This window comes from Mustela erminea, chromosome 1, assembly GCF_009829155.1.
Source record: "Mustela erminea isolate mMusErm1 chromosome 1, mMusErm1.Pri, whole genome shotgun sequence".
Classification (NCBI taxonomy): Eukaryota; Metazoa; Chordata; class Mammalia; order Carnivora; family Mustelidae; genus Mustela; species Mustela erminea.
In genome coordinates, this window is record NC_045614.1 from 25,113,237 (window position 1) to 25,134,051 (window position 20,815).

The window sequence follows — 20,815 nt, forward strand, 5'->3', positions numbered from 1 at the left end:
TGCTTGTTTGGGTGTGTGATTGCATGTGTGCATGTATGTACCCATGTTACATATTATTTTTTAATGAATTTTGCAAAAAACAAAAGAAGAGAGAGAGAGAGAATTGTCTGTCAGGTTAGATTACTGGCCCAAGGCTATGAGAACAGCTATTCTTGATATATCAGGATAAGAAATTTAAAAATACATGCTTTTTTATATGGCAGTGTCATGGTGGGAGAAAGAGGAAAGGGGAAAAATCAGGAGTCCCATAGCAATCAATTTATTCCCAAGGCAAAAATATTTGTTCTTACCATGAATGATCAAAAATTTTACTAACGGTCATAAAAATAATTGCCCCATTTCAAAATATACTTGCTATACAACACAGGAATAAAGTTTACCTTGTAAGCTTCTTTAAATAGTTTTGCATTAAGCTGCCACCAACTTCATCTTTCCCACCTTTAGATTCTGGCCTCTAAGTGAGACCATTAAGAGTTCGCAAGGTCCAGGATAATGGGTTTTCCAGAAATGGGATCCCAGCTTCCCAAGCATCAGGAAGGCCAGACCACAAGAGCCACAGCTTAAAGAAGGTAAATAATTCAAAAATGAAAATCTGTAAACAGGCAGGTTTTTTATGGACCACTCTACTTACAGAGCACTGACTCAGACATATTGCTTTTCCTCATCCTCTTATATCATCACTACAAGTAACAGTAAGTACAACAAGGCCAAGAAAAACAGCTTTTTAAAGAAAGGGAAAGAAAGCAGCCCAATGAGATTCTAGTAATGGCCAGGTGCCCTTTTCCCTGCTTCAGCTGGATTCTCTCCCTTTATTCTCACAACACAGGTTTTCTCAGTCCCAATTTACAGAAGAGCAAGCTGAGTCTCAGAGAGATTGAACAGCTTGCCCAAGGTCACACAGCTATTAATGATAAGCCATGTCTGACTCCACAGCTCTTGCCTTCCTGCTATACCACACTGCCCTGAGCAGAGTTTTAGGTCAGCACTTCTCAAAATCTTCATGTGCTCATAGGTCTCCTACAGATTTTGTTATAAAACAGATTCTGATTCCAGAGGCCTGGACCAGAGCCTGAGATGCTATATTTCTAATTGTGGTTGATGGGCCACATTTTGAGTAGCAATGTTTTTGAGCAGTAGTTCTCAAGTAGGGAGATGCCCCCCAGGGGACATCTGGCAATGTCTGGGGACATTTTTGATTGTCACAGCTGGGGGTGGTGATGCTACTGAATTTTGTAGGTGGAGGACAGGGATGTTGCTAAACATTCTACAACATACAGGATCCCCTCCCTCCCAGCAAATTATCATCCATCCCAGAATGTCAACAGTAACTCAGTTGAGAATCTCTGCTTTAGAGGTCCTAAGCTCATTTAAACTTCTTCCAGAGCTGCTGTAGTTTTGCAAACTTGCACTGGCGTCAAAGGTTGCTCCAGTATTTCATAAATTCTCCTTGAAGTCTGATAGAAAAGTTGATACCATGCAACTGATGGCTAGAGTCTGACGAAGTTTAATTTCCTCACAAATATTCCACCATCACACTGAAGAAAATCAAGTCAGCTGATTACAAAGAAGGGTTTCACAGACTGCCTGGAGTTTCTGTAAAGGTCCTTGTTTCATAGCACTAGAGTTCACAATTGAAAAACTGAAAGATAAGGTTATTTTTAGGTGCAACTTTTACAATTTCCTGTTCTGACAGTTCAAACATTTACTCTGTTGACAAGGATCACACGAAACCATCTCTTATTATTCAGCATTAGTTATTGCGACTGACCATCAGTATTGCTGGGACACATTCAACTCCCAAAACTCAGTAAAGAAACCAGTCATTCATCTAGATCTTTAATATTTATGGCACAAAAAAAACAGTTCAATTTTAATTTTTGTTTACTGAAATAGTCATACTTTATTGTCTTTGAATGTCATTTTGTTTGATTATGGCATATGCTTTAAGAAAATTGCACATTTGAATATAATGGGGTGTTGAATATAAATTAAGGTGTGGTTAAAATCATATAGCTTTTTGGAGGAGGCAGGGGAGGTCTAAGAAAGAATATGATATGTGTAACATTTTATGGGGTTCCTCCCATACGCTGAGGACAGTGCTAGATCCTATGGATGTTCTTCGTCTGGATATTTACAGTCAAGTAAATGGATATTTAATAATTTCTATAAGAAATAAGCAGAGGCAGGGACCCTAATTCAGTCTAGGGTGAGAGAGAGTAAAAGTGAGGACTTCTGAGAAGGTAATGCCTGGGCTGAATAATGCAGGACAAGTAAAGGTGGAGGAGGAGAGGTGCCCCAGACACTAAGAGGAGCTGCACAAACACAAGCACAGAGCCCAGAGGCCAGTTATTGAGCAAAGCAGCTGGAGTTTGAGGTGAATGGAGCAGAAGAGAGAGAAAGAACAAGAAGACGGGAAAAACAGGGAAGGGCCTTATGAGCCAAGTTCAAAAAGTTTGTACTTTGTCCTCCTGGCAATGGAGGATATGGAAAGGATAGACTTGCAATTGACAAAGATGATTATGATAGCAGTGTGAAGAAGGAACTGCAACAGGTACAAACAAGGAGACTAGTGAAGAGGACCAGACCAAAGGTAAGAACAATGTTAAAGAAAAGCAACAGGCAGATCTAAAAGTCTGTAGGGAGATAAATAAGACTTAGTGATATAATAGATATAGGGGATGTGGTGGGCTGAATAAGAGTCCCCCAAAGATGGCCATATCCTAATCCCCAAAACTTGTGTATATGTTACCTTACATGGCAAGAAGGACTCTAAAGATATAATTGTTAAGGATCTTGGGAGGGGAAGATTATCCCAGATTATCTGGCTGGACCCAATGTAAGCACAAGGATCCTCCTAAGAGGGAAATGGGACAGTCAATCAGGGGAAGGAAATGTAACAACAGAAGCAGAGGTCATAGAGAGAGAGATTTAAGGCTCTAGGAAGAGGCCATGAGCCAAAGACTGCAGCTGGCCTCTAAAGGTTGTGAAAGGCAAGGAAATGAATTCTCCCCTAGAGCCTTCAGAAAGGACACAGACTTGCCAACACACTGATCTGAACATAGTGAAATTGATTTCAGACTTCTGACCCCCAGAACTGTATGAGAATAAATTTATGTTGTAAACCACTAATTTTGTGATAATATGTTACAGCAGCAATAGGAAACTAATACAGGAGTGATGGAGAAAGAGAAATTGATGAAAACTCCCAGTATCTAGATAGGGTAGGGAGCTAAAGAGTGGGGGGCGTCAGCAAGACAGAGACATAGGGGGAACATCAGTTGGGAGGAAGCAAGTAGTTCCATTCTGGACAAGCTAAATTTAAGATGTCTCTGCAACCCACGAGATGCTCACTAGAAAGTTACACATATGGCCCTGATACTTGGCAAAGGGGTCCAGATTGGGGATGGAATTTTCCACCAACTTGGTACTCAGTATATGTTCAATAAAATCTACTGTATTTTCATCTTCTTTTGAGATAAAGGTTGCAGGAAAATTACCACTCCTACTGTAATGAATATAAAACACACTATGAAGAGTAATTATTTCTACAGGCAAGAATAGGATAGTGGGGGAAAAAAAAAGAATAGGATAGTGGAAAGACCTCTATTCAAATTCTAACTCTAACATGGTAGCTATGTGACCCTGCAAAAGTCACACCTCTTCTGTGCCTAAGTTTCCTCATCTATAAAGGGAGAATAAGCCCTAACTGAGATTGAATATATCATGAGTGACCGGCACTTAGTTGAGTGTCAAGTACAAAGTAAGTGCTCGATAAAGGGCAGCAATTATAAGTACTACATATGCATAACTCGTTAAAGATATTTTGATGAGGGGCACCTGGGTAGCTCAGTGGATTAAAGCCTCTGCCTTTGGCTCGGGTCATGATCTTGGGGTCCTGGGATCGAGCCCCGCATCAGGCTCTCTGCTCAGTGGGGAGCCTGCTTCCCCTCTCTGTCTCAGCCTGCCTCTCTGCCTACTTGTGATCTCTGTCTGTCAAATAAATAAATAAAATTAAAAAAAAATATTTTGATGAATCATAAGAATTTTTGTGTCCTCCCAAAAGTTGTAAAACTTCTAATTATTTCATGCTTTATTTCCCAAGTCATTTTCTAGATACATCAAACACTTTGGTCATCTATTATATTAAAGCTGTGTAAGAGGATCTCTTCTCCCAAGAGGGAGATGTGTATCAATAATGATAAACCTGATCTGTCAGCATCTACTGTGTTCCAGGTGCTTGTAATACTAAAGATGAGTAAGATGTGATTCCTGCTATCAAGGAATGCCCAGTCTTGAGATATAGGTAGGTGGATAGACATATAGATATATAGAGATAAATATAAAACCATAAGTAAACTAACATTCACTGAGCACCTACTATGTGCCAGCCCTTATACGTATTCATGCATTACATGTAAGTTATCTATTACATGTATTACATTTAAGTTTATTCAAACCCTCTGAACTAGATGTTTACCACACAATATAATCTACTCTTAACATTCTGGAGCAATTACAAAGTGAACCTGGGATGGTGGAGAGAAGGTCACTCTGGAGTTTGCACAGCTTGTTACAAAAACCTGTGCCCCAACAAGTGACCTCTAAAATGCCACCAAGTGAGGTTTAATTCTGAAGAGAGAACTCAATGATTTGTAAAGGGAGTAAGGACTTGCTTTACAAGGAGACCAGCTGATGTGGCCGTAACTCCATAATTCCTGCTTATCCTCTCCTCACCTTTCTTCAAAGAAACATAAATGACATTTGTTGAGCCAAGCCTTGTGCAAAGTGCTTTGTATAGGTCATTTCATTTGAGACCAAAGAATAAACTTGCACAGGTAGATGAAAAGGTTTTACAGGAAGCAAAGAAAACTGCTGATTAAAATTATATTAGGCCAGAAGTCTCCTGTAAATTTCACTAGCATTCTTAGGTCTCTTGCAAAAGCCCAGAACTTCTACTTGGAACACAACAAGAAAGACAATTAACCCCATAAAACAAAGCAGATAAAAACAAAAAGGGAAGAAAATGATTGAGGTTAAAATAAAAGAGAAGGAAACTGACATATTAAGAGAAAGCGTTCATATGAGGATTATAAATGAAATCATAATATGAGTCAGATCAGAAACCTAAACAGAAAAGGAAAGTTTCAAAGAAAACAAATCAGAGATGGAGAGGAACTGGGTGGGAAGAAATGACTAGAAGCTATTTTGACTTTCTACAGAACAGTAGATACAATGGTTCTCAACTCTGAGGTCAAGTCCCCTGTGAGGTCTTAGGCAAGCTACTTAGCTGCCCTGATGAAGTAATGGGACAATGTCAGCACCTACACCTCACAGGGTTGCTCTGAGGACTAACTAAGTACAGCACTCAGCTCTGTGCCTGCACCAGACAGTCTTCTATTTTTCACAATGGCGGCAACAATGATTTATGCTGTTTACAGCACCCTGCCGGGGCCTCCCATGACACTCCATCAGCCTTTCTCCATGTGATAGCCCTCAGATAGACCATGCCACACAGATTTCTCAAGAGGTTGCCGTGATTTCAGGAAATGTGGTCCTTTTAGACCATGCTCCTTAAGTCCTCTCACATTTGTGTCTGTGAGGCAACCAAGCAAAAAACCAGCATGCAAAGATAACCAAAGCCTACAAAAAGGGAAAAACTTAAGAGTTCTTCAAAGAGATTTCATGTATTCTGGAGAATCCTGTGTCATCATGTGTCAGAACTACCCATTCAGCATAAGCATCCTCAAATCTCGACTAAACTCCCGTGATCCCTCTCCCTGTAACAGTTGCTCAAGAGGCAGCCTAAGAATATCCATCGAGGTTAGCACCTGGCAGGTTTTTCAGGCATCTCAAGCTTCCAGTGTGGAACTGGCAAAGATCCAGTCATGTGCAACATTCTGTCTTTTAAAGAAACTAAAGCTTGAGTCCTTAAAACCAGCTAAATCTTGACATGCCTCATAAAAGTATTGCAACAGTGACTGTTGGCAGGAATACCATTGGGTATCATGAAGCCATGGCGGAATACCTACATTAAGTGTGATTTCTGCTGTCTCAGGCACAATCAGGTTCTGCCTCTTCCTTGCTGTATGGACTCTGACAGAAGGAAAAAGATCTCCACTGCCCTTTAAAAGAAAATCACCCAGTAATGCATTCCTATTTGGATGTGGATGGAAAAAGCAATGCTTTAAAGATCATTTGTCTGAACCAGGATTAATCTTCAGCATGCTAAAAAGTGCTCACAGGTGGTGAGGGAGCTCTTGATTTCAGGTTCAAGTGATTAAATCTAAAGAGGTGTTCTTTTTAGCAACTATTTAGAGAAATATGTTTAAGTCTGGCCAAGAAATATAAAAAGAAAGTGACACTAATAAACCCAAAAGAACCTAAGGTTAGAGAAGCAGCTAATCTACATAAATAGGTTTCTGAGTGGGGGAGGTGTCGAGTGGTGATAAAGCATTTCCTTTGTATATGATCACTGGACCCAACGTTTGGCACTTAGAGAACACAGAAACTCTGCCACTCATCAGTGGAATTCTCTGGGAGAAGAGAACTTTCCCCCATTAATAACTTTTAAAAACATGCACTAATTCATGCTGACAGTCCAAATCCTCCCATCAAATTTCATTAAGTGATCAGGCTGAGTTCAAACATATATGCAGGATAAAGAGAAAAACTCAAGTCTAGAGAAAACTGGGGAAGGGGGAAGGATAGTGAACAAAATCCTATAGTCTAAACTTAAAGTTTTAGAGTCAGGAAAAGAGGGCAAAACTAGAGAACTTGGTCAAGTGGGTCAAAAAATAAAGGTTTCAGTGCCAAAAAAAAAAGCCAAATATGAGTTCAGACTCTGTAGTGTGATATACATAAATACTTGCTGCTATTTTAATATTTGCCTTTACTTGAGATTTAGTAAGAATCTGCCTGAGGCAAGATTTTTTAATAGTAATAATAAAAATACTTAGTAGTACTTATAGCAAAGCATGTGTGGTCATGATGTTTTAAAGGAGAGAAAGAAAAGGTAATTCTGAACATCTGTACTACATTTCCACATGATAAAACTACCACACTCCAAAATTATTCTGAAGTTTTGTGGAGCTAGGGTAGGGGTGGATAGCAGTTCATGTAGAGAAATGTTTATTGAAAAAACAGAAAGGGAGACTCGGAGGCCATTTGGGGGAAAGCAGGGATGACAACCTTTACCGTAAAATAGAACCGCTAATTAATAGTGAGAGTCCAGTAGTCAAAAAAGTGAAGTTACGTGACTTCTCAGATCCATAATTTTTACCTCCATAAATGCTCCTGAGAATCAAACATCTTTTATTTTCACAAAATCCGGCTTTCCCACTTGGTATCTAAGATCAGAACACCACACCCAACCCCTCCCTTAGATTTATTTTCTAGGACTTGCCTAATTCCCAGCCCTACTTTTCCTGAGGGAAGAGGGGGTAGTCGGAGGTAGCTTCTCTTTCAATTTCTCTTTCTCTCTCTCACATACACACACACACACACACACCCCACTTCTGTTTCTTTTCAGACTCAAGCCCCCACCTCCCCTCAGCACATCTGTTTCCTAGCTCAATCCCCTGCAGGCAGTCTTTGGGTCAAGAATTATCATGACTGAGCTGCCCTTCCTCAGTAAAACAGAGCTTCAAGCAGGTGGGGCTGGGAATTACTGTATTTTACCACAGCCACAGGCCAGCCACCAGAAGGATGTGTCAATCACTTTAAACCAGCAGTTCGACCTGTGTGATTTTGCCCCCCCAACCCCAGGAGACATTTTGCAATGTCTGGAGACATTCTGCATTGTCACAACTGGGAGAAGGGGAAAGGTACTACTTGTACCTAGTGGATAGAAGCCCAGAGTACTGCTACACATCCTACAATGCACAGGACAGCCCCTGCAACAAGACACATCCTGTCCCAAATGCCAATAGTGCTGAGATTGAGAGACCCTGAGCTACAACAAGGAAGCAAAATTTCAAAAACAGACTGGGTCATCCCCCAACACTAAATATGCTCAAACAGCTGACAATCCAACCCCCATTACCCAAAAGGATATTACTGCCTTAGAGGCTGAAATAAGGGCAGAGGGTGGTAAGGGGATTTCTCAATTGTCATCCTTACCAGGCCCTGGCTTTATCTGATTAAGAATACTTTCCATAGGAAAACCTAGCAAATCTATGGTACACCAATGATTACTACATGTAAGTATCTTTTAACATAATTTATATATACACTAGACAGTTTCTTTTTCAGGCCAGTTCCTTCAAAGCAGCCACAGATTTAATAAATTGCATAGGCCTAAAAAGTGTCAGAAAGCACAGGCATTTAAAAAAAAAAAGAGGAGGAGGACTTGGAAGCTGTGTTTTAATTAAGTCAGGAATTCCTAGTTCTTTCTCGGAGTTTGAATGGCAATCTCCATTTCTCTGGCATCTTAATAGGTTAGTGAATTCTTCCCACACAGTCCCTTTGTAACCCACAGGTTACCTCCCCAACACCCACCGCTCTTGAAAGAGCTGCAGACTTTCATGATAACCGGCAATGCCCAAGGTGCTACAACTCTGAAGATGAAAATCACCAGCCTAATCGCTGTAAAGGAAATATGAGCAGAAATGACAGAAAAATATATTGTCTCCTCATTTAAGAAAAATAATATTCAAAAGCTATACAAAAATAGTCAGATTTGATGCTCTAAATATAACTAATTGCACATATGCTTTTTACCAAACATCTTGATTCAAAAACTGTTTACTTATCATCTACTTCAGGAGTCACCACACTTTTTCTTAAAGGACCAAGTGGTAAATATTTTAGGCTTTGAGGCCCAGGAGGCAAAATCGAAAGAGGTTTTCTTTTTACCAACTATTTAGATATTACATACATACGTATACATACTTAGGATATTATATACATACATAACCATTTCAAATATAACCATCTAAAAAGGTAAAAACCCATTCTTAGTTCCCAGGCCATAAAAAAACAGATGGTGAGCCACGTTTGCTCCACAAGCTCTAGAGTGCTCACTCTTGATCTAATTGAGTAGTAAGTCTTTATGTTTATTCTAAAGGCTCACTCATCCTTCTTTCTTTTTCCTTTCTCTATAAACCATTCATATGTAATTATCTTTCCTTTATTAAGGAGGAGTTGATTCCTTCTTTGTTGAAGTCACAACTGCTGTAACTATAAGCCAATAGTAGGAATCACCCAGCAAGCATTCACATTGCCTTATTAAACCCTCTACCCAAAACATTTAAAACACTCTTAACATATGGCCAGACTAAAAACACAAATAAAGTTTCCCCTTTCACATCCAAGCCGGAGTGGGTGGGAAACTTTTCCAAAGTTTAGCCACCTAGAAGAACAATGAAATGGAGTACTTATCGGAGGCTATAAATACAGTTTTAATGTCTCACACTGACATAGAGAGAAACCCAAAATACCCAACAAAAACTAAATAAAAAGAAAGTAAATTTGGGAAAACAAAGCATTTCTTTTAGGCAATGAAATAATGACAGAGCTAAAAAATTGAAAAAGAAAGCTAACTTTGAACAGACAAAATGGGGAAGGGCCAGCACTTAGCACCTCCTGTTTTCCTTACTCTCTGTTCACAAAAAGTCATCTATTTCCTAGGAATTCATGGAGGGCCTAGATGTACAGTACCATTTTTTTGTATTTTAATCTAGTACTTTAACTTTCATGAGCAACAAATGGGCTAAGGAGATCCAGCTGTGATATTACATTCTGCATGGCACTGTTTAACCCTTCTACTGCTCAGTGACCTCATACATAGACTTATAGTCCTGGGTTCAACAGGACTAAGATGTAGCAAGGGAAAAAAAAAAAAAAACAAATAACAAAAACAGAGCCTTTTGCATTATTTTTCTCCTTTTTCCCATTGATTTAGGAAATATCCCTAAGCAAGAAGTCAGAAGACCAGAATTCTAGTGCCTGCTCTACTCGGGCATCATCTCTGGCAATGTCAGCGAGTGGTTAGGATCAGGTGCCTGGAAACAGCAGGCCTAAATTTGAATCCCAGATCCATCACCACTTGCCCTAAGAAGCTGGACCAGACACATCACCCCTTTGGGCCATAGCTTCCTCATCCAAGAGACAGGAAACCACCATCAACCCCAGAGTATTGTTGAGAGGATTAAATGGCACTCCCTAGAAATTGATTAGCACAGCCTGATGATGCTCTTGAGTGCCCAGTAAATGTTATTTGTCATTACTTCTTAATCTCTCTGACCCTGTTTCCTCACAGGGTTACCAGAAGCATCAGAGGAAAGCATTAAAACAGTGTACTCTCTAAACTATGAAGCCTCCTTCATATGTAAGGTATTAGCTGATGTTCCATCCAAGACAGGTAGGCCCTTGGTATAGCTAAGCTGTCTCAACTTCCCAATTGCCACAGTTTGTGATATACTGAAGTAGCCACAGTCCTGGTACTTGGACAACTTCCTCGACACTGAGGTTTCATTTGTGGTGCATGGTTTTACCAAACGTGATAATAATAAATCAGGTCAGCTACCCAAAGAATATTTTTCGAAAAGCAGTTAACACCTAAGGTAGACCAAGAGGACAAGGCAGTGAGGACAGTAATGAGAGTCTCTCCCAGCATAACCACCTGACATTCTCCCGAATCCCTAGCGCCTCCCCTCACCTCCCTCTACCCTGCCACTTTCTTTTCTCAGCAGGTTCCAAAATGCCTTTTGCCTAATGGCTCCCTGGGGCTCCACCAGTCTCTTTTACTATAAAAAGCAATCAGTGACACTCATTAAAATCAATATGGGGTAAAACCTGAACCATTTCAAATTAGCATGCAGTGTTCAAACTTTAAAGAGTGTATTCAAATTTAAAGATAAGGCAAATGATACTAAACATAAACACAAATATAAACATAAACAGGAATAGGTGCATTCCCTTTGCCATCAGAAATGTGTGGGTAAAAGTTATGAAATCCTGGTTTTGAAAGTATTGTTAATAGGGGTTCAGAGAGAGTACTTTCCTGTAAAGGTGCTTCATTGGCATTCATCCTGTACAGAGTGCTTGGAGAAAATGGAATTTGGAGAGAACAAAGGGAACCTGTATCAAGTTGGCATTAGTCAGTGAAAATTCTATGTAATTTCAAAGGATATACCCAAGTCAAAATGACATGCTTACTCAGAAAAGAGGCATCAAAGAGAAGTATGCAGTCCCTAAGGTCACTTTTTAGACAATAGTAGGGGTGAGTGACAAGGCAAACTTTGGAATGATCACACAAACTGGGGGCTTGGTAGCCACAAATGATCAAGTATGTATGCAAACAATAGCAACAACAATGTGACCAATAGTCAGACATGCCTTCTGCACTTGGGCAGAACTTCATAGTCATTTCCTCAGCCATGTTCTCAACCCTGGCTGGACAGCTCCACCAGGATTTCATCAAACTCAACACATCCAAAGTCTTTCCTCAAGCCTTTTACCACTTGGGCTGGCCCACTATCCGACCATCTGTCTGCGCCAGGCCCAAAGAAGCTGTCTGCTCCTCGCAGCTCCCAGCACTCAGTTCCCAGGCTGTCAAGGTCAAGGTAGAGATGAACTTCCCTTCAATTCCTATGGCTACCACCCAGATTCAGACTCTTGGTGACCTGAACAACCACAGTGTCCTTCTAACTTGTCTCCATGCCTCCTCCTCCCAATCCACTACCAATTAGCACTAACAATCTTTTCTGTTCATGCCATTTTCCTGGGAAAATGCCTTCAAAGGCTGCCCAGAGCCTACAGAGTAAAATTCAATCTCCTGTGTCACAGGATCTGGGCCTTGAGTGACCTGATCCCAAATCACCTTTTCAGCCTTATGTCCTTTCCTCCTGGCAGGTGGAGTTTCAACTGCTCCAAACTCATGGCACCCCCTCAACACATCACAGTTCCCACCTCTGAGGTTTGGCTCAGCTGCCTCTTTTCTAATTATACTTCACCATTATTACTGTGTGTTAAAATTCTTCTTGCCTTTGAAGACCAGCTCTGTCATGGATGAATTCAGTGGTCAGCCTCCTACCTCTAAGCTGTACACCATTTTAGTGCTATTCGATGTTCTCTTAGTACACTTCCTGCATATGGAAGTTTAGCTTGTGTTCTATGACATCTAACATGGTTTCAAGAAAATGAAAGAAAAGTTCCAATTAGGGTATGTGATAGTGACAGGTATAGACTCTGCACCCAGATTTCCCAGGTTCTGATCTTCACTCCAGCATTTGCTTTGTGTGACTGGAAATAATTACCTGCTTCTTTGTGCCTCAGTTTCTTTATCTGTGTGATGGGGATGATAGCAACAGTATTTATGTAGCACAGAACCTGACACAAAATAAGCCTCAGTAAATGTGAACTGTTTCTCCTACTGCCCCACCTGAATCCTTGAACAAGACCACAAACTTGCCAAGAGTGCTCCCACAGCATCCTGCATATGGAAGTTTAGCTTGTGTTCTATGACATCTAACATGGTTTCAAGAAAATGAAAGAAAAGTTCCAATTAGGGTTACACTCAAGTTCCTGCTCCACAGCAAACACAGAGCAAACGTAAGAGAAAACATAAAAGAGCATGGCACTATAATCATTATGAACCACCCCTCGAAGATTGACAAAATAAATCACAGAAAAACTCTCTATTGTTTTTTATCTCTTTTTTCACTGTCAAATATTTACTGAGCACCTGCAGGCAATATATGAGGCCTGGGAATATGGATGGAATGTACTAACCAGGTAAGAAACTTACTTTATTAAAAAGAAGCAGCAATTGTTAGGTTCTATAATATATTAGGAAATAACTCTTGCAAGAGAGAATTTGTAACGTTATATTAATGTGGTCACTCGTGTTTAGGAATATTTTCCGTGATAAGTTTTGTTGGTAGAAATAGACAGGTTAAATCTGTAGAATCAGAATTAGAAATGCCTCCCTCAGCAAAATCATGGTTCAGCCAGCAGAACTGGAGGCAAATTCATGTTACACAGAGAGAGGCCATTTGGTTTTGAGAAGGGGGAACTATGCTGGAGTTTAAAAGTTTGGGCAAAGAGCTATAGTACAGGCTTGAGCCATCATTAAAAGGTTTATGAGCTCAAGAACTTCTGGGTCCCCAACTCTGCATTGGTGGATCTTGGTAAATAAATGAGGAAAGTAAGAATTCATGTTGCCTTTCCCTCCTCCTCCCTGCCCCAACCATAGCATAGTGGGAACCCCAGGCCCAGTCTCCTGGATTAATAGCAACTGAGGCCCCCAATGCCTTGATTGCTCTTCAGCCCTTGCTACCAAAGATGGGCAAGCTACCCAAAGTTTTAGCATAGAAAATCAATAGTCATGTCAGCAGAACATATACCCTTCCCTTCAAACATCCTACAGTGCTGAGTCCAGAGACTCCTGACTCTCCAGCCACGAAAATACTAAGGAGAGTGAATATAGGAGGATCTGGTATATAAACCCACCTTTTCTATAATGAAATCAATAGAATTTTAGGTACGTGATTACCAAAACCTTTACAGAGAACAATATGTTCTGTGCAGAAAAAGCTAGAGAACAAGGTAAACTATTACCACATCCAATAATGTCTTATCAAATCAACCAGTATCCAAAAGCATCCCCCGACACTAGTGAGTAATGTTCTGTTGCAGCCAACACTTTGGCTCACATTAGCACATCCGCTGTAGTTCTTGGGCAGTGGTTTTGGTCTTCCAAATAAGTTGAGATCATAGTCTTTTTGTTGCTGTTTCCTGCCAGGCAAAGAAGTGGTTTCGCCCTCAGCCTTTTCCAGACCACCGAAAGATAACAAAACACTAAAGCAACCCGACCCTCCCCATGTGCAACTCCTGCCAACTCAAAATCTCCTCAAACAATAGGCTAAACAAGACCAGTATTCCAGGAGATGGGGTTTATGAGGCCCAACACCTCTGCCTGAGAATGAATCATAAAACCACTAGCACTCTATTCTCCAACATTACGCCATCTAGCCCCAAACTGGGTTGAACCGTGCAAAATGAAAAAGAAATCAGGAACACAATGAACTTAAAACCTCAAGTACATTTTAAATCCTGTTTTAGATTCATTTAAATTAACAGAGGTCAGGCTACTTCTTTATTCAAGCTGGGCTATTCTTACTTCTTTAATATCAAAAGCAGTCAGCCACATTTTTCCACTAAAAAAGTTAAAAAATATATATATACCCTGACAGAAGAACATTCTAAAACTCAGTAGAGAATACGGAAACAGCTTACAATAAACTTTGCCTTCTAGAATAACTAATGTAGGAAATTACCCAGTTATTTGGCCATGGGAAACAACTATTTATATATTTTTACATATTTTACAGGTCACAAGTTAAAAGCACACTTTTTATTTCCTAGCACAGCTTTTTTCCAAAGTATTTTATGAAGAGCACCAGTGCAGCAAGACAAAAGCAAGTTAAATAAGCTTGAGAACCTTCCCCTTCCTGGGAATGACTGATGCACACTTGTGTATTAAGGAGTCTAAGGAGTCCTACAGTAAACTCTGTGGAATCCAGCATTTTCCCAAGTTCATTGGCCCTGTAGCCCTTTTTCTCTCATAGCACTTTATTAGCATCCCACAAAATGGCTGTTCTGCAGAGCACATTTTGGGAAAGATTCCTCTAGAAAAGGGATTTCCTGAAATGATTTAATGGCTGAAAGTCTAGTCACCCCAATTCCAATACCAGTTTCACCACTGAGAGGCTGAACAAGCTTCTTAGTGTCACCTCTTCTTCAGTTTCCCCAGGTAAATGGGCCAAATAATAGCACCTACCTCCCAGGCCTGGGTCTTCCCACATGACTGGAACAGTCTTCTGAAAGCTTCACGTAGCCGGTTCCTTCTTATCATTCAGGTCTCAGTTCACAATATCACCCCCTCCAAAGAGGCCTTCCCTGACCACCCAATATCAAGTTGGCCCCACCCAGGTCACTAGTTCTTCCTTCTCTTCTTTTCTTCATGTTACTTCTCTGTTTAACTATGAAATTATGTTTCACCCCTACAGAATACAAGTGTGATGAAGTCAAACTTTATTAGCTATGATTGCTTTATCCCAAAGCAGATTCTCAGTAAGTGCTCACTGAATGGATGGAAAACCGAATGCACCAGGTAGTTTTGAAAGTTAAATAAATATCAATCAATGAAAGTATTCTTTGAAGTGTCTGACACATAAGCATCTATCCAGATGCTGTTATGAAAACTTCTAATGAATGATGAGTGGTTAAGATACTCATAATTCTTGCATTATTTAACTTTCCTCTTCCTGCTGTATCGTGGGTAAACATTTCATGGCATTTATTCAGAGTCGTGTTGGTAAATGGGCTTCAGGGATGCGGTGGCAGGGGCGTAGGCCCTGGGGGTAGCATTTGCTGATTTCCATGGTATAAATACTCCCACCATGACTAATTTCAAGTTATCAATGGTTTAAAAGCAGGCTCACAAAATTCCTGAAAATGTAACAAATGGCTCTCAGAAGATAGTACAATCCTTCTCTTGGGGAACATCCTTTCAGGCCTCCAAAGTCTTTTTGTTTAGTTAAGTTTAAAATCAGATTTTTTTTTTTTTTGAGAGACACCTTTTCCACATTCACCTTCTTGATAAGCCAAGAAAAAGGCAATCCACTGACTTTCATTTGATGCCCAAGGAAACTAGCTGAATATGTTGGGCTGCATTTTCTGTACCACTCTCTGTGGGCTCTCAGACTGATGGTTAAGGCTCCAAACATGATCTATTTCCAGGCCAGACCACTGTGAGGGCAAACTAATCTTGTAAAACACAAACTGAATTTTGTTTAGATTCATTTAAGTGGAGGCATCCACACAACAGAATCAAGGCACCATCTACTTAGTCCTACCAGTGAGCAGAATCTAACAAGAGGAAAAGAGTAACTCTGCCGTGACCACAAGACCCCAACATGGAGTGAAGGTCAATGCTACAGATGGAGGTTTCTCTGGCATCGCTGCCCTGCTATACATGCAACATGATCCCTTGGCACCCAAAATAAAGCAGCAGATTTTTTCAACTGTGGTAATCTCCAGCCACAGTTCTAAGATAACACAACCAAAATTTCCAAATCCACAGCGGCTTTACATGCAAGTGACTACTGCCAGTAGTTACTGTTTCTCTTCAGAAAACTCAATGTGAAGTCTATGGAGTGATGCAGGAAGAGATTAGTCTCTGCTCCACTCTATTGGTTATTTATTGCTGTGTAACAAATTACCCCCAATTCAGCAGCTTAAAACAACACACATTTATTATCTCACAGATTCTGTGGGTCAGGAATCCAGGCACAGCTTAGCTGGGTCCTTTGCTTCAGTCTCTCACAAAGCTGCAGCCAAGGTATCAGCCCAGGGCCTGTCATATTATCTGAAGGTTGCACTGTGGAAGGATCCACTTCCAAGCACACTAAGTGGTTTTTGACAGTTTTCAGTTCATTGTGGCTGTTTGAGTGAGGGTCTCAGCTCCTCACTGGGTGTTGACTGGAGGCTACTCTCAGTCCCTTACCACACGGGCCTCTCTCACATGAGCTTACTTCATCAAAGCAGGCAAGTTGAGAATAAAATAGAGTGTGCTAACAAGATGAAAAGAACAGTCTTATATAACCTAATCATGGAAGTCACACTGGCATCCCATTACCTGCACCGTATTTTGTTGTTTAGAATCAAGTCGCTAGGTTCAGCCTATACTCGAGGACATGGATTTACACAAGGGTATGATTTCCAAGAAGTGTACATCATTAGGGGCCACCTTAGAAGCCTAAGATGACATTCAGCCTCTTGGAATATGGATGGGAAGACCCAGTCCCAGCAAAACATCTCTTTAAGCATCTCAATCCAAAACCAAGCCATGTGGCTTCCCAAGCATGCTGTTAATGTCTCATGAAAATAAAACAAGGGAGAATAAGCATGGAGGACACTAAGTCTTAAGATACAAAAGTCCGTTCAAATTTTCTAAGCAAATACAATCTATATCAGAGGAAACTCCTGAGAGCATCAAGCCCCATCATGGAAGCCATGTTTTCTGAACCACCAAAAAAATGACTCACAAGAACTGCCCATCTGAAAAGGTATATAATGCCAAGAAATCTAATTCTGAAAGCAAACATCTTTTAGAATGTTTATTTATTGCTATAGAAAACTTTTTAAATAAACTTAATGCCATTTTATTGCTTCCTATTTTCTGTGAGATCTGTGCCTCCCTCAACATTTTGCCTACAGGGTACTTTTGAGATCCACATCCACCATAGCGGCAAGGAACTGCTGTAAAAGTTTCAAACCTTGGCTATCACCCACATTTTTTTCTAAGCTCTATCCAACTATATATCCTCAGATATCTGAGCATCCCAATATTCAATAGTGGTGGCAGGCCAGAGAGTCTCTGAAGTACTTCAAATTATTTAATCCCCTAAGTGCCAAAATGCATATTCAAGAAACCTGGGACAGATTTTCCTAGCCAAAAGAAAATGCAGATGAAGATTATCTTAAAACCTAAATGTTCAAAACTGGTCTGCACATTTTACCGCTCTTCCCAGAAATATCCATATGCTTTACTTTCTTCAAATGCTGCCCCAATTCAGCTATAAAAATATTTAGGTTCATTGTTTTGCTAATCACCTATTTGTTTTGCTCCTATAGAGAGATGTATTTGATAAACATCTAAAACTTAGTACTGTACTTAAAAAACCCTGAAACTGGCCATCTGTGGGAAAGTAATTGTAAACCACCTTAGAGCTGGCATGTGCTGCACAGACTTGGATCCTGAATATGTGTCAAATAACAATGGAACATATGTGTAGTGAGCAAAGAAAAAAATCTAATGCAAAATTCCAGTTTAAAGGTGATAAGCAGACAGGAAGATTATAAAACAGATGCCAGGAAATTTTGTTAAGGCTGCAGATATCTTCCAACCTGTGAAAATAACTTGGTAACATATTTTAACTTATAAAATATGGGTTTGGGGCAATAGAGGGAACATCCTTACCTCTCTAAGATGTATGTTTTCCTTCTCTTTCTGGTCTAAAATCACTTCTAAGTGACTGACTTGAGACTCAGCCTCTGCCATCCGTCGTGTTCGTTCATTGTCATCCTCGAGACTTTTAGAAGGCAACCCTTTACTTTGCAACATCTCGAGAAGCTTTTTAATTGACTCATCTCGGGCATTGAGGGTCTGTTTCTGTGTTTCAATTCTCAATTCCATTTCCTCCAAGGTCTTCCTTAAAAGGAATAGCTCTTTAGCTTGTCTGTCATGTTCAGCTTGGAGCCGCCGGAAGTTCTCCTCAGTCAGCTCAATGGTGAAGTGCTCAGCTCCACGGTTGCCACTCTCTTGCTGCAGGAGGTGATTGAGGTCTCTCTGGGTCCGAAGCTCATCCTGAAGGGCTTGGATTGTCAACTGCAGGTGCTGTGATAAGAAAGATGGAGCAGGAGAGGAGAAAGAAGGGGAAAAAGTCAATGGAAATGCCAAGCGCTATTTGCTACTACCAGACTATGAAGATGGAATGTTAATTATGAGGTAGGTCCAGAGGGCCAGCCGTTAAGTGCTCCAGGGTGACTTCAGAAGCATGGGACAGCACATGGAGAGGGGGAAATTAATTCAGTGATGCTTTCTGAATGTCTCAGGAGAAGAGAAATGTACACATACACAGAAACAATATATTAGTGTCAGTCACAAGGGAAATTATACATCTACAGAGTTTTAATTGAGGAAGTGGAAAGGGTTAGAAGGGAAAGTCTCACAAACACACCTTCTTTAGGCCCGCAATGCTCCAGACTCAGTATTCCTTGTTTCCTAAGGTGTTCTTTATTCTACTATCCATACTTTCGATGATAAATGCATTTCCATTTAAAAAATGAAAATAATAGCATCCACTACAAGTAGACACAAACAAGGACTTTATTTTTTACAAATAAAGCTGTGAACAGGTTTAGTAAACAGGATTACTGCATCTGCAAGCAAAAGGGAATAAATGCAGACAGACAGACACAAACACACAAGGAGGTGATGCTGTGCAGAGCAAAACAAACAAGCTGCAAAGAGTGGACAAACCTTGGTTCTTCTGGCATCCAGTAACTGAACAGCATGGGAAATGGAAAAAAAAAAAAAAAATGAAGCAAAAAATCAACACAAAGAAAAGTCCAGAGCAAGCAAAGGATATTTAACAGAAAGAATCAACATAAAATACCTTCACAGAAGAAAAAGAAAAAAGAAAAACAAATTCTTATTACAGCAAAGATCCATAAGCTACACGAAATCTATAGCACTGCTGTTTGATAAACATGATCAAAAGAAAAAAGAAGGAGAAGAAGAAGAAAGTGAGGTTAATTCCAGCTTTTGTTTTCTTAAATCTCACTGACCCAGGAACCCAAAGTCTTCAGTATACTACCAGGGAAGAAAAAACAACACTCCAGAAGTATCCACATATTATTCCAAGTCACCATTTCAGCCAAAATAAGAGTGAAAACACCAAAGAAACAAAACAGTCACCGGTTATGAGAAAAGAAACATTGCATGAGGACAGTTGGTGAATTCTGCAACACCTTTCCCACAGGGTCAACCCTCAGGCTGGTCAGAACAGGTAGTCATAAGCTAGAAGGCATTTTTGTCCTAGGAACAAACCAGGGCACTTCCAAAACAGTTCATTCAATCACCAAACACACACTTCTGCCAGCAGACCAGACATAACACTCAGCAAGGGCCTCAAAATGAACACAAGGCATAGCTCCTGCCCCCAGGTACCTCACAGTACTGTAAGCCATAAATAATACTATGTCTACATTACATAAATATTGGAGTGGCCCACATTTTGAAATCTTTCTGAATTCCTATAGCTGGCACCCAGAGGTGTTGAGATCTTTCTGAGTCTGGTCTATGCCCAGAGGTTAGCACTGAGTATTGCAATATCTTGATTAAACTATTTGTGGATCTATTTCATCTTCCATTTAAGAACATCCACTGAGACATTCCCAGAGCACAAAGAACAATTATTCTCTTTCTCATCCATGTGCCACAGTGTCTCACAGGACAGTGACTGCAAGTGAGCAACTGGTATGTATTTAATGATGGTAATTATGAATTTTTTAAACAAAATTCACTCCTGTAAAGTGTAAAATTCAGTGGTTTTTAGTTGTGCAACCATCCACACAATACATTTTACAACATTTTCATTATTCCAAAAGAAGGTGCAGGATACAAAATTAATATAAAGAAATCTGTTGTGGGGTGCCTGGGTGGCTGTTGGTTAAGCATCTGACTCTTGATTTTGGCTCAAGTCATGATCTCGGAGTCTTGAGATCAAGTCCCACATCAGGCACTGTGCTGGAAGTGGAACCTACTTAAGATTCTCTCTCTCCTTCTCTCTCTTTTTCTCCCCCCACAATCCTCCTCACTCTCTCTTACTCTCTCCCTCCCAAAAAAGAAAGAAATCTGTTGCATTTCTTTAGACTAATAATGAAACAGAAGAAGGAGAAATTAAGAAAACAATCTCATTTACAATTTCACCGAGAATAAAATACCTAGGAATAAGTTTGACCAAGAAAGTAAAAGCTCTCTACACTGAACACTCTAAGACACTGATGAAAGAAACTGAAGACAACACAAAGAAATAGAAAGACAGTCCATGCCCATGGATTGGAAGATTTAATATTGTTTGTTCATTTGTTTGTTTTAGAGAGGAAGAGAATCTTAAGCAGTCTCCACACCCAATGCGGAGCCAACACAAGGAAGGATCTCATAACCTTGAGATCACAACCTGAGCCAAAATCAAGAGTTGGACACTTAACTGACTAAACCACCAAGGTGCCCCAGAATAATTAT

General features: G+C 40.2%; 1 protein-coding gene across 12 annotated transcripts in view; it reads right to left on the minus strand.

Moving 5' to 3' along the window:
• The window catches only part of ERC2 (ELKS/RAB6-interacting/CAST family member 2), a 901,328-nt gene that overhangs the window by 713,310 nt on the left and 167,203 nt on the right, over positions 1–20,815 (minus strand). For 9 of the 12 annotated variants that reach the window (XR_004280876.1, XR_004280875.1, XR_004280877.1 and 6 more), the window contains 2 exons: positions 19,049–19,072; positions 17,987–18,403 (listed from right to left, as the gene is read on the minus strand). Coding sequence is in view for 9 of the 12 variants with exons in the window: in XM_032322736.1 (XP_032178627.1) it covers positions 17,987–18,403; positions 19,049–19,072 (441 nt within the window). In the remaining 3 variants the exon portion in view is untranslated. The remainder of the gene's footprint in view (positions 1–17,986; positions 18,404–19,048; positions 19,073–20,815) is intronic. The other 3 variants (XM_032322753.1, XM_032322743.1, XM_032322717.1) reach the window with 1 other exon arrangement.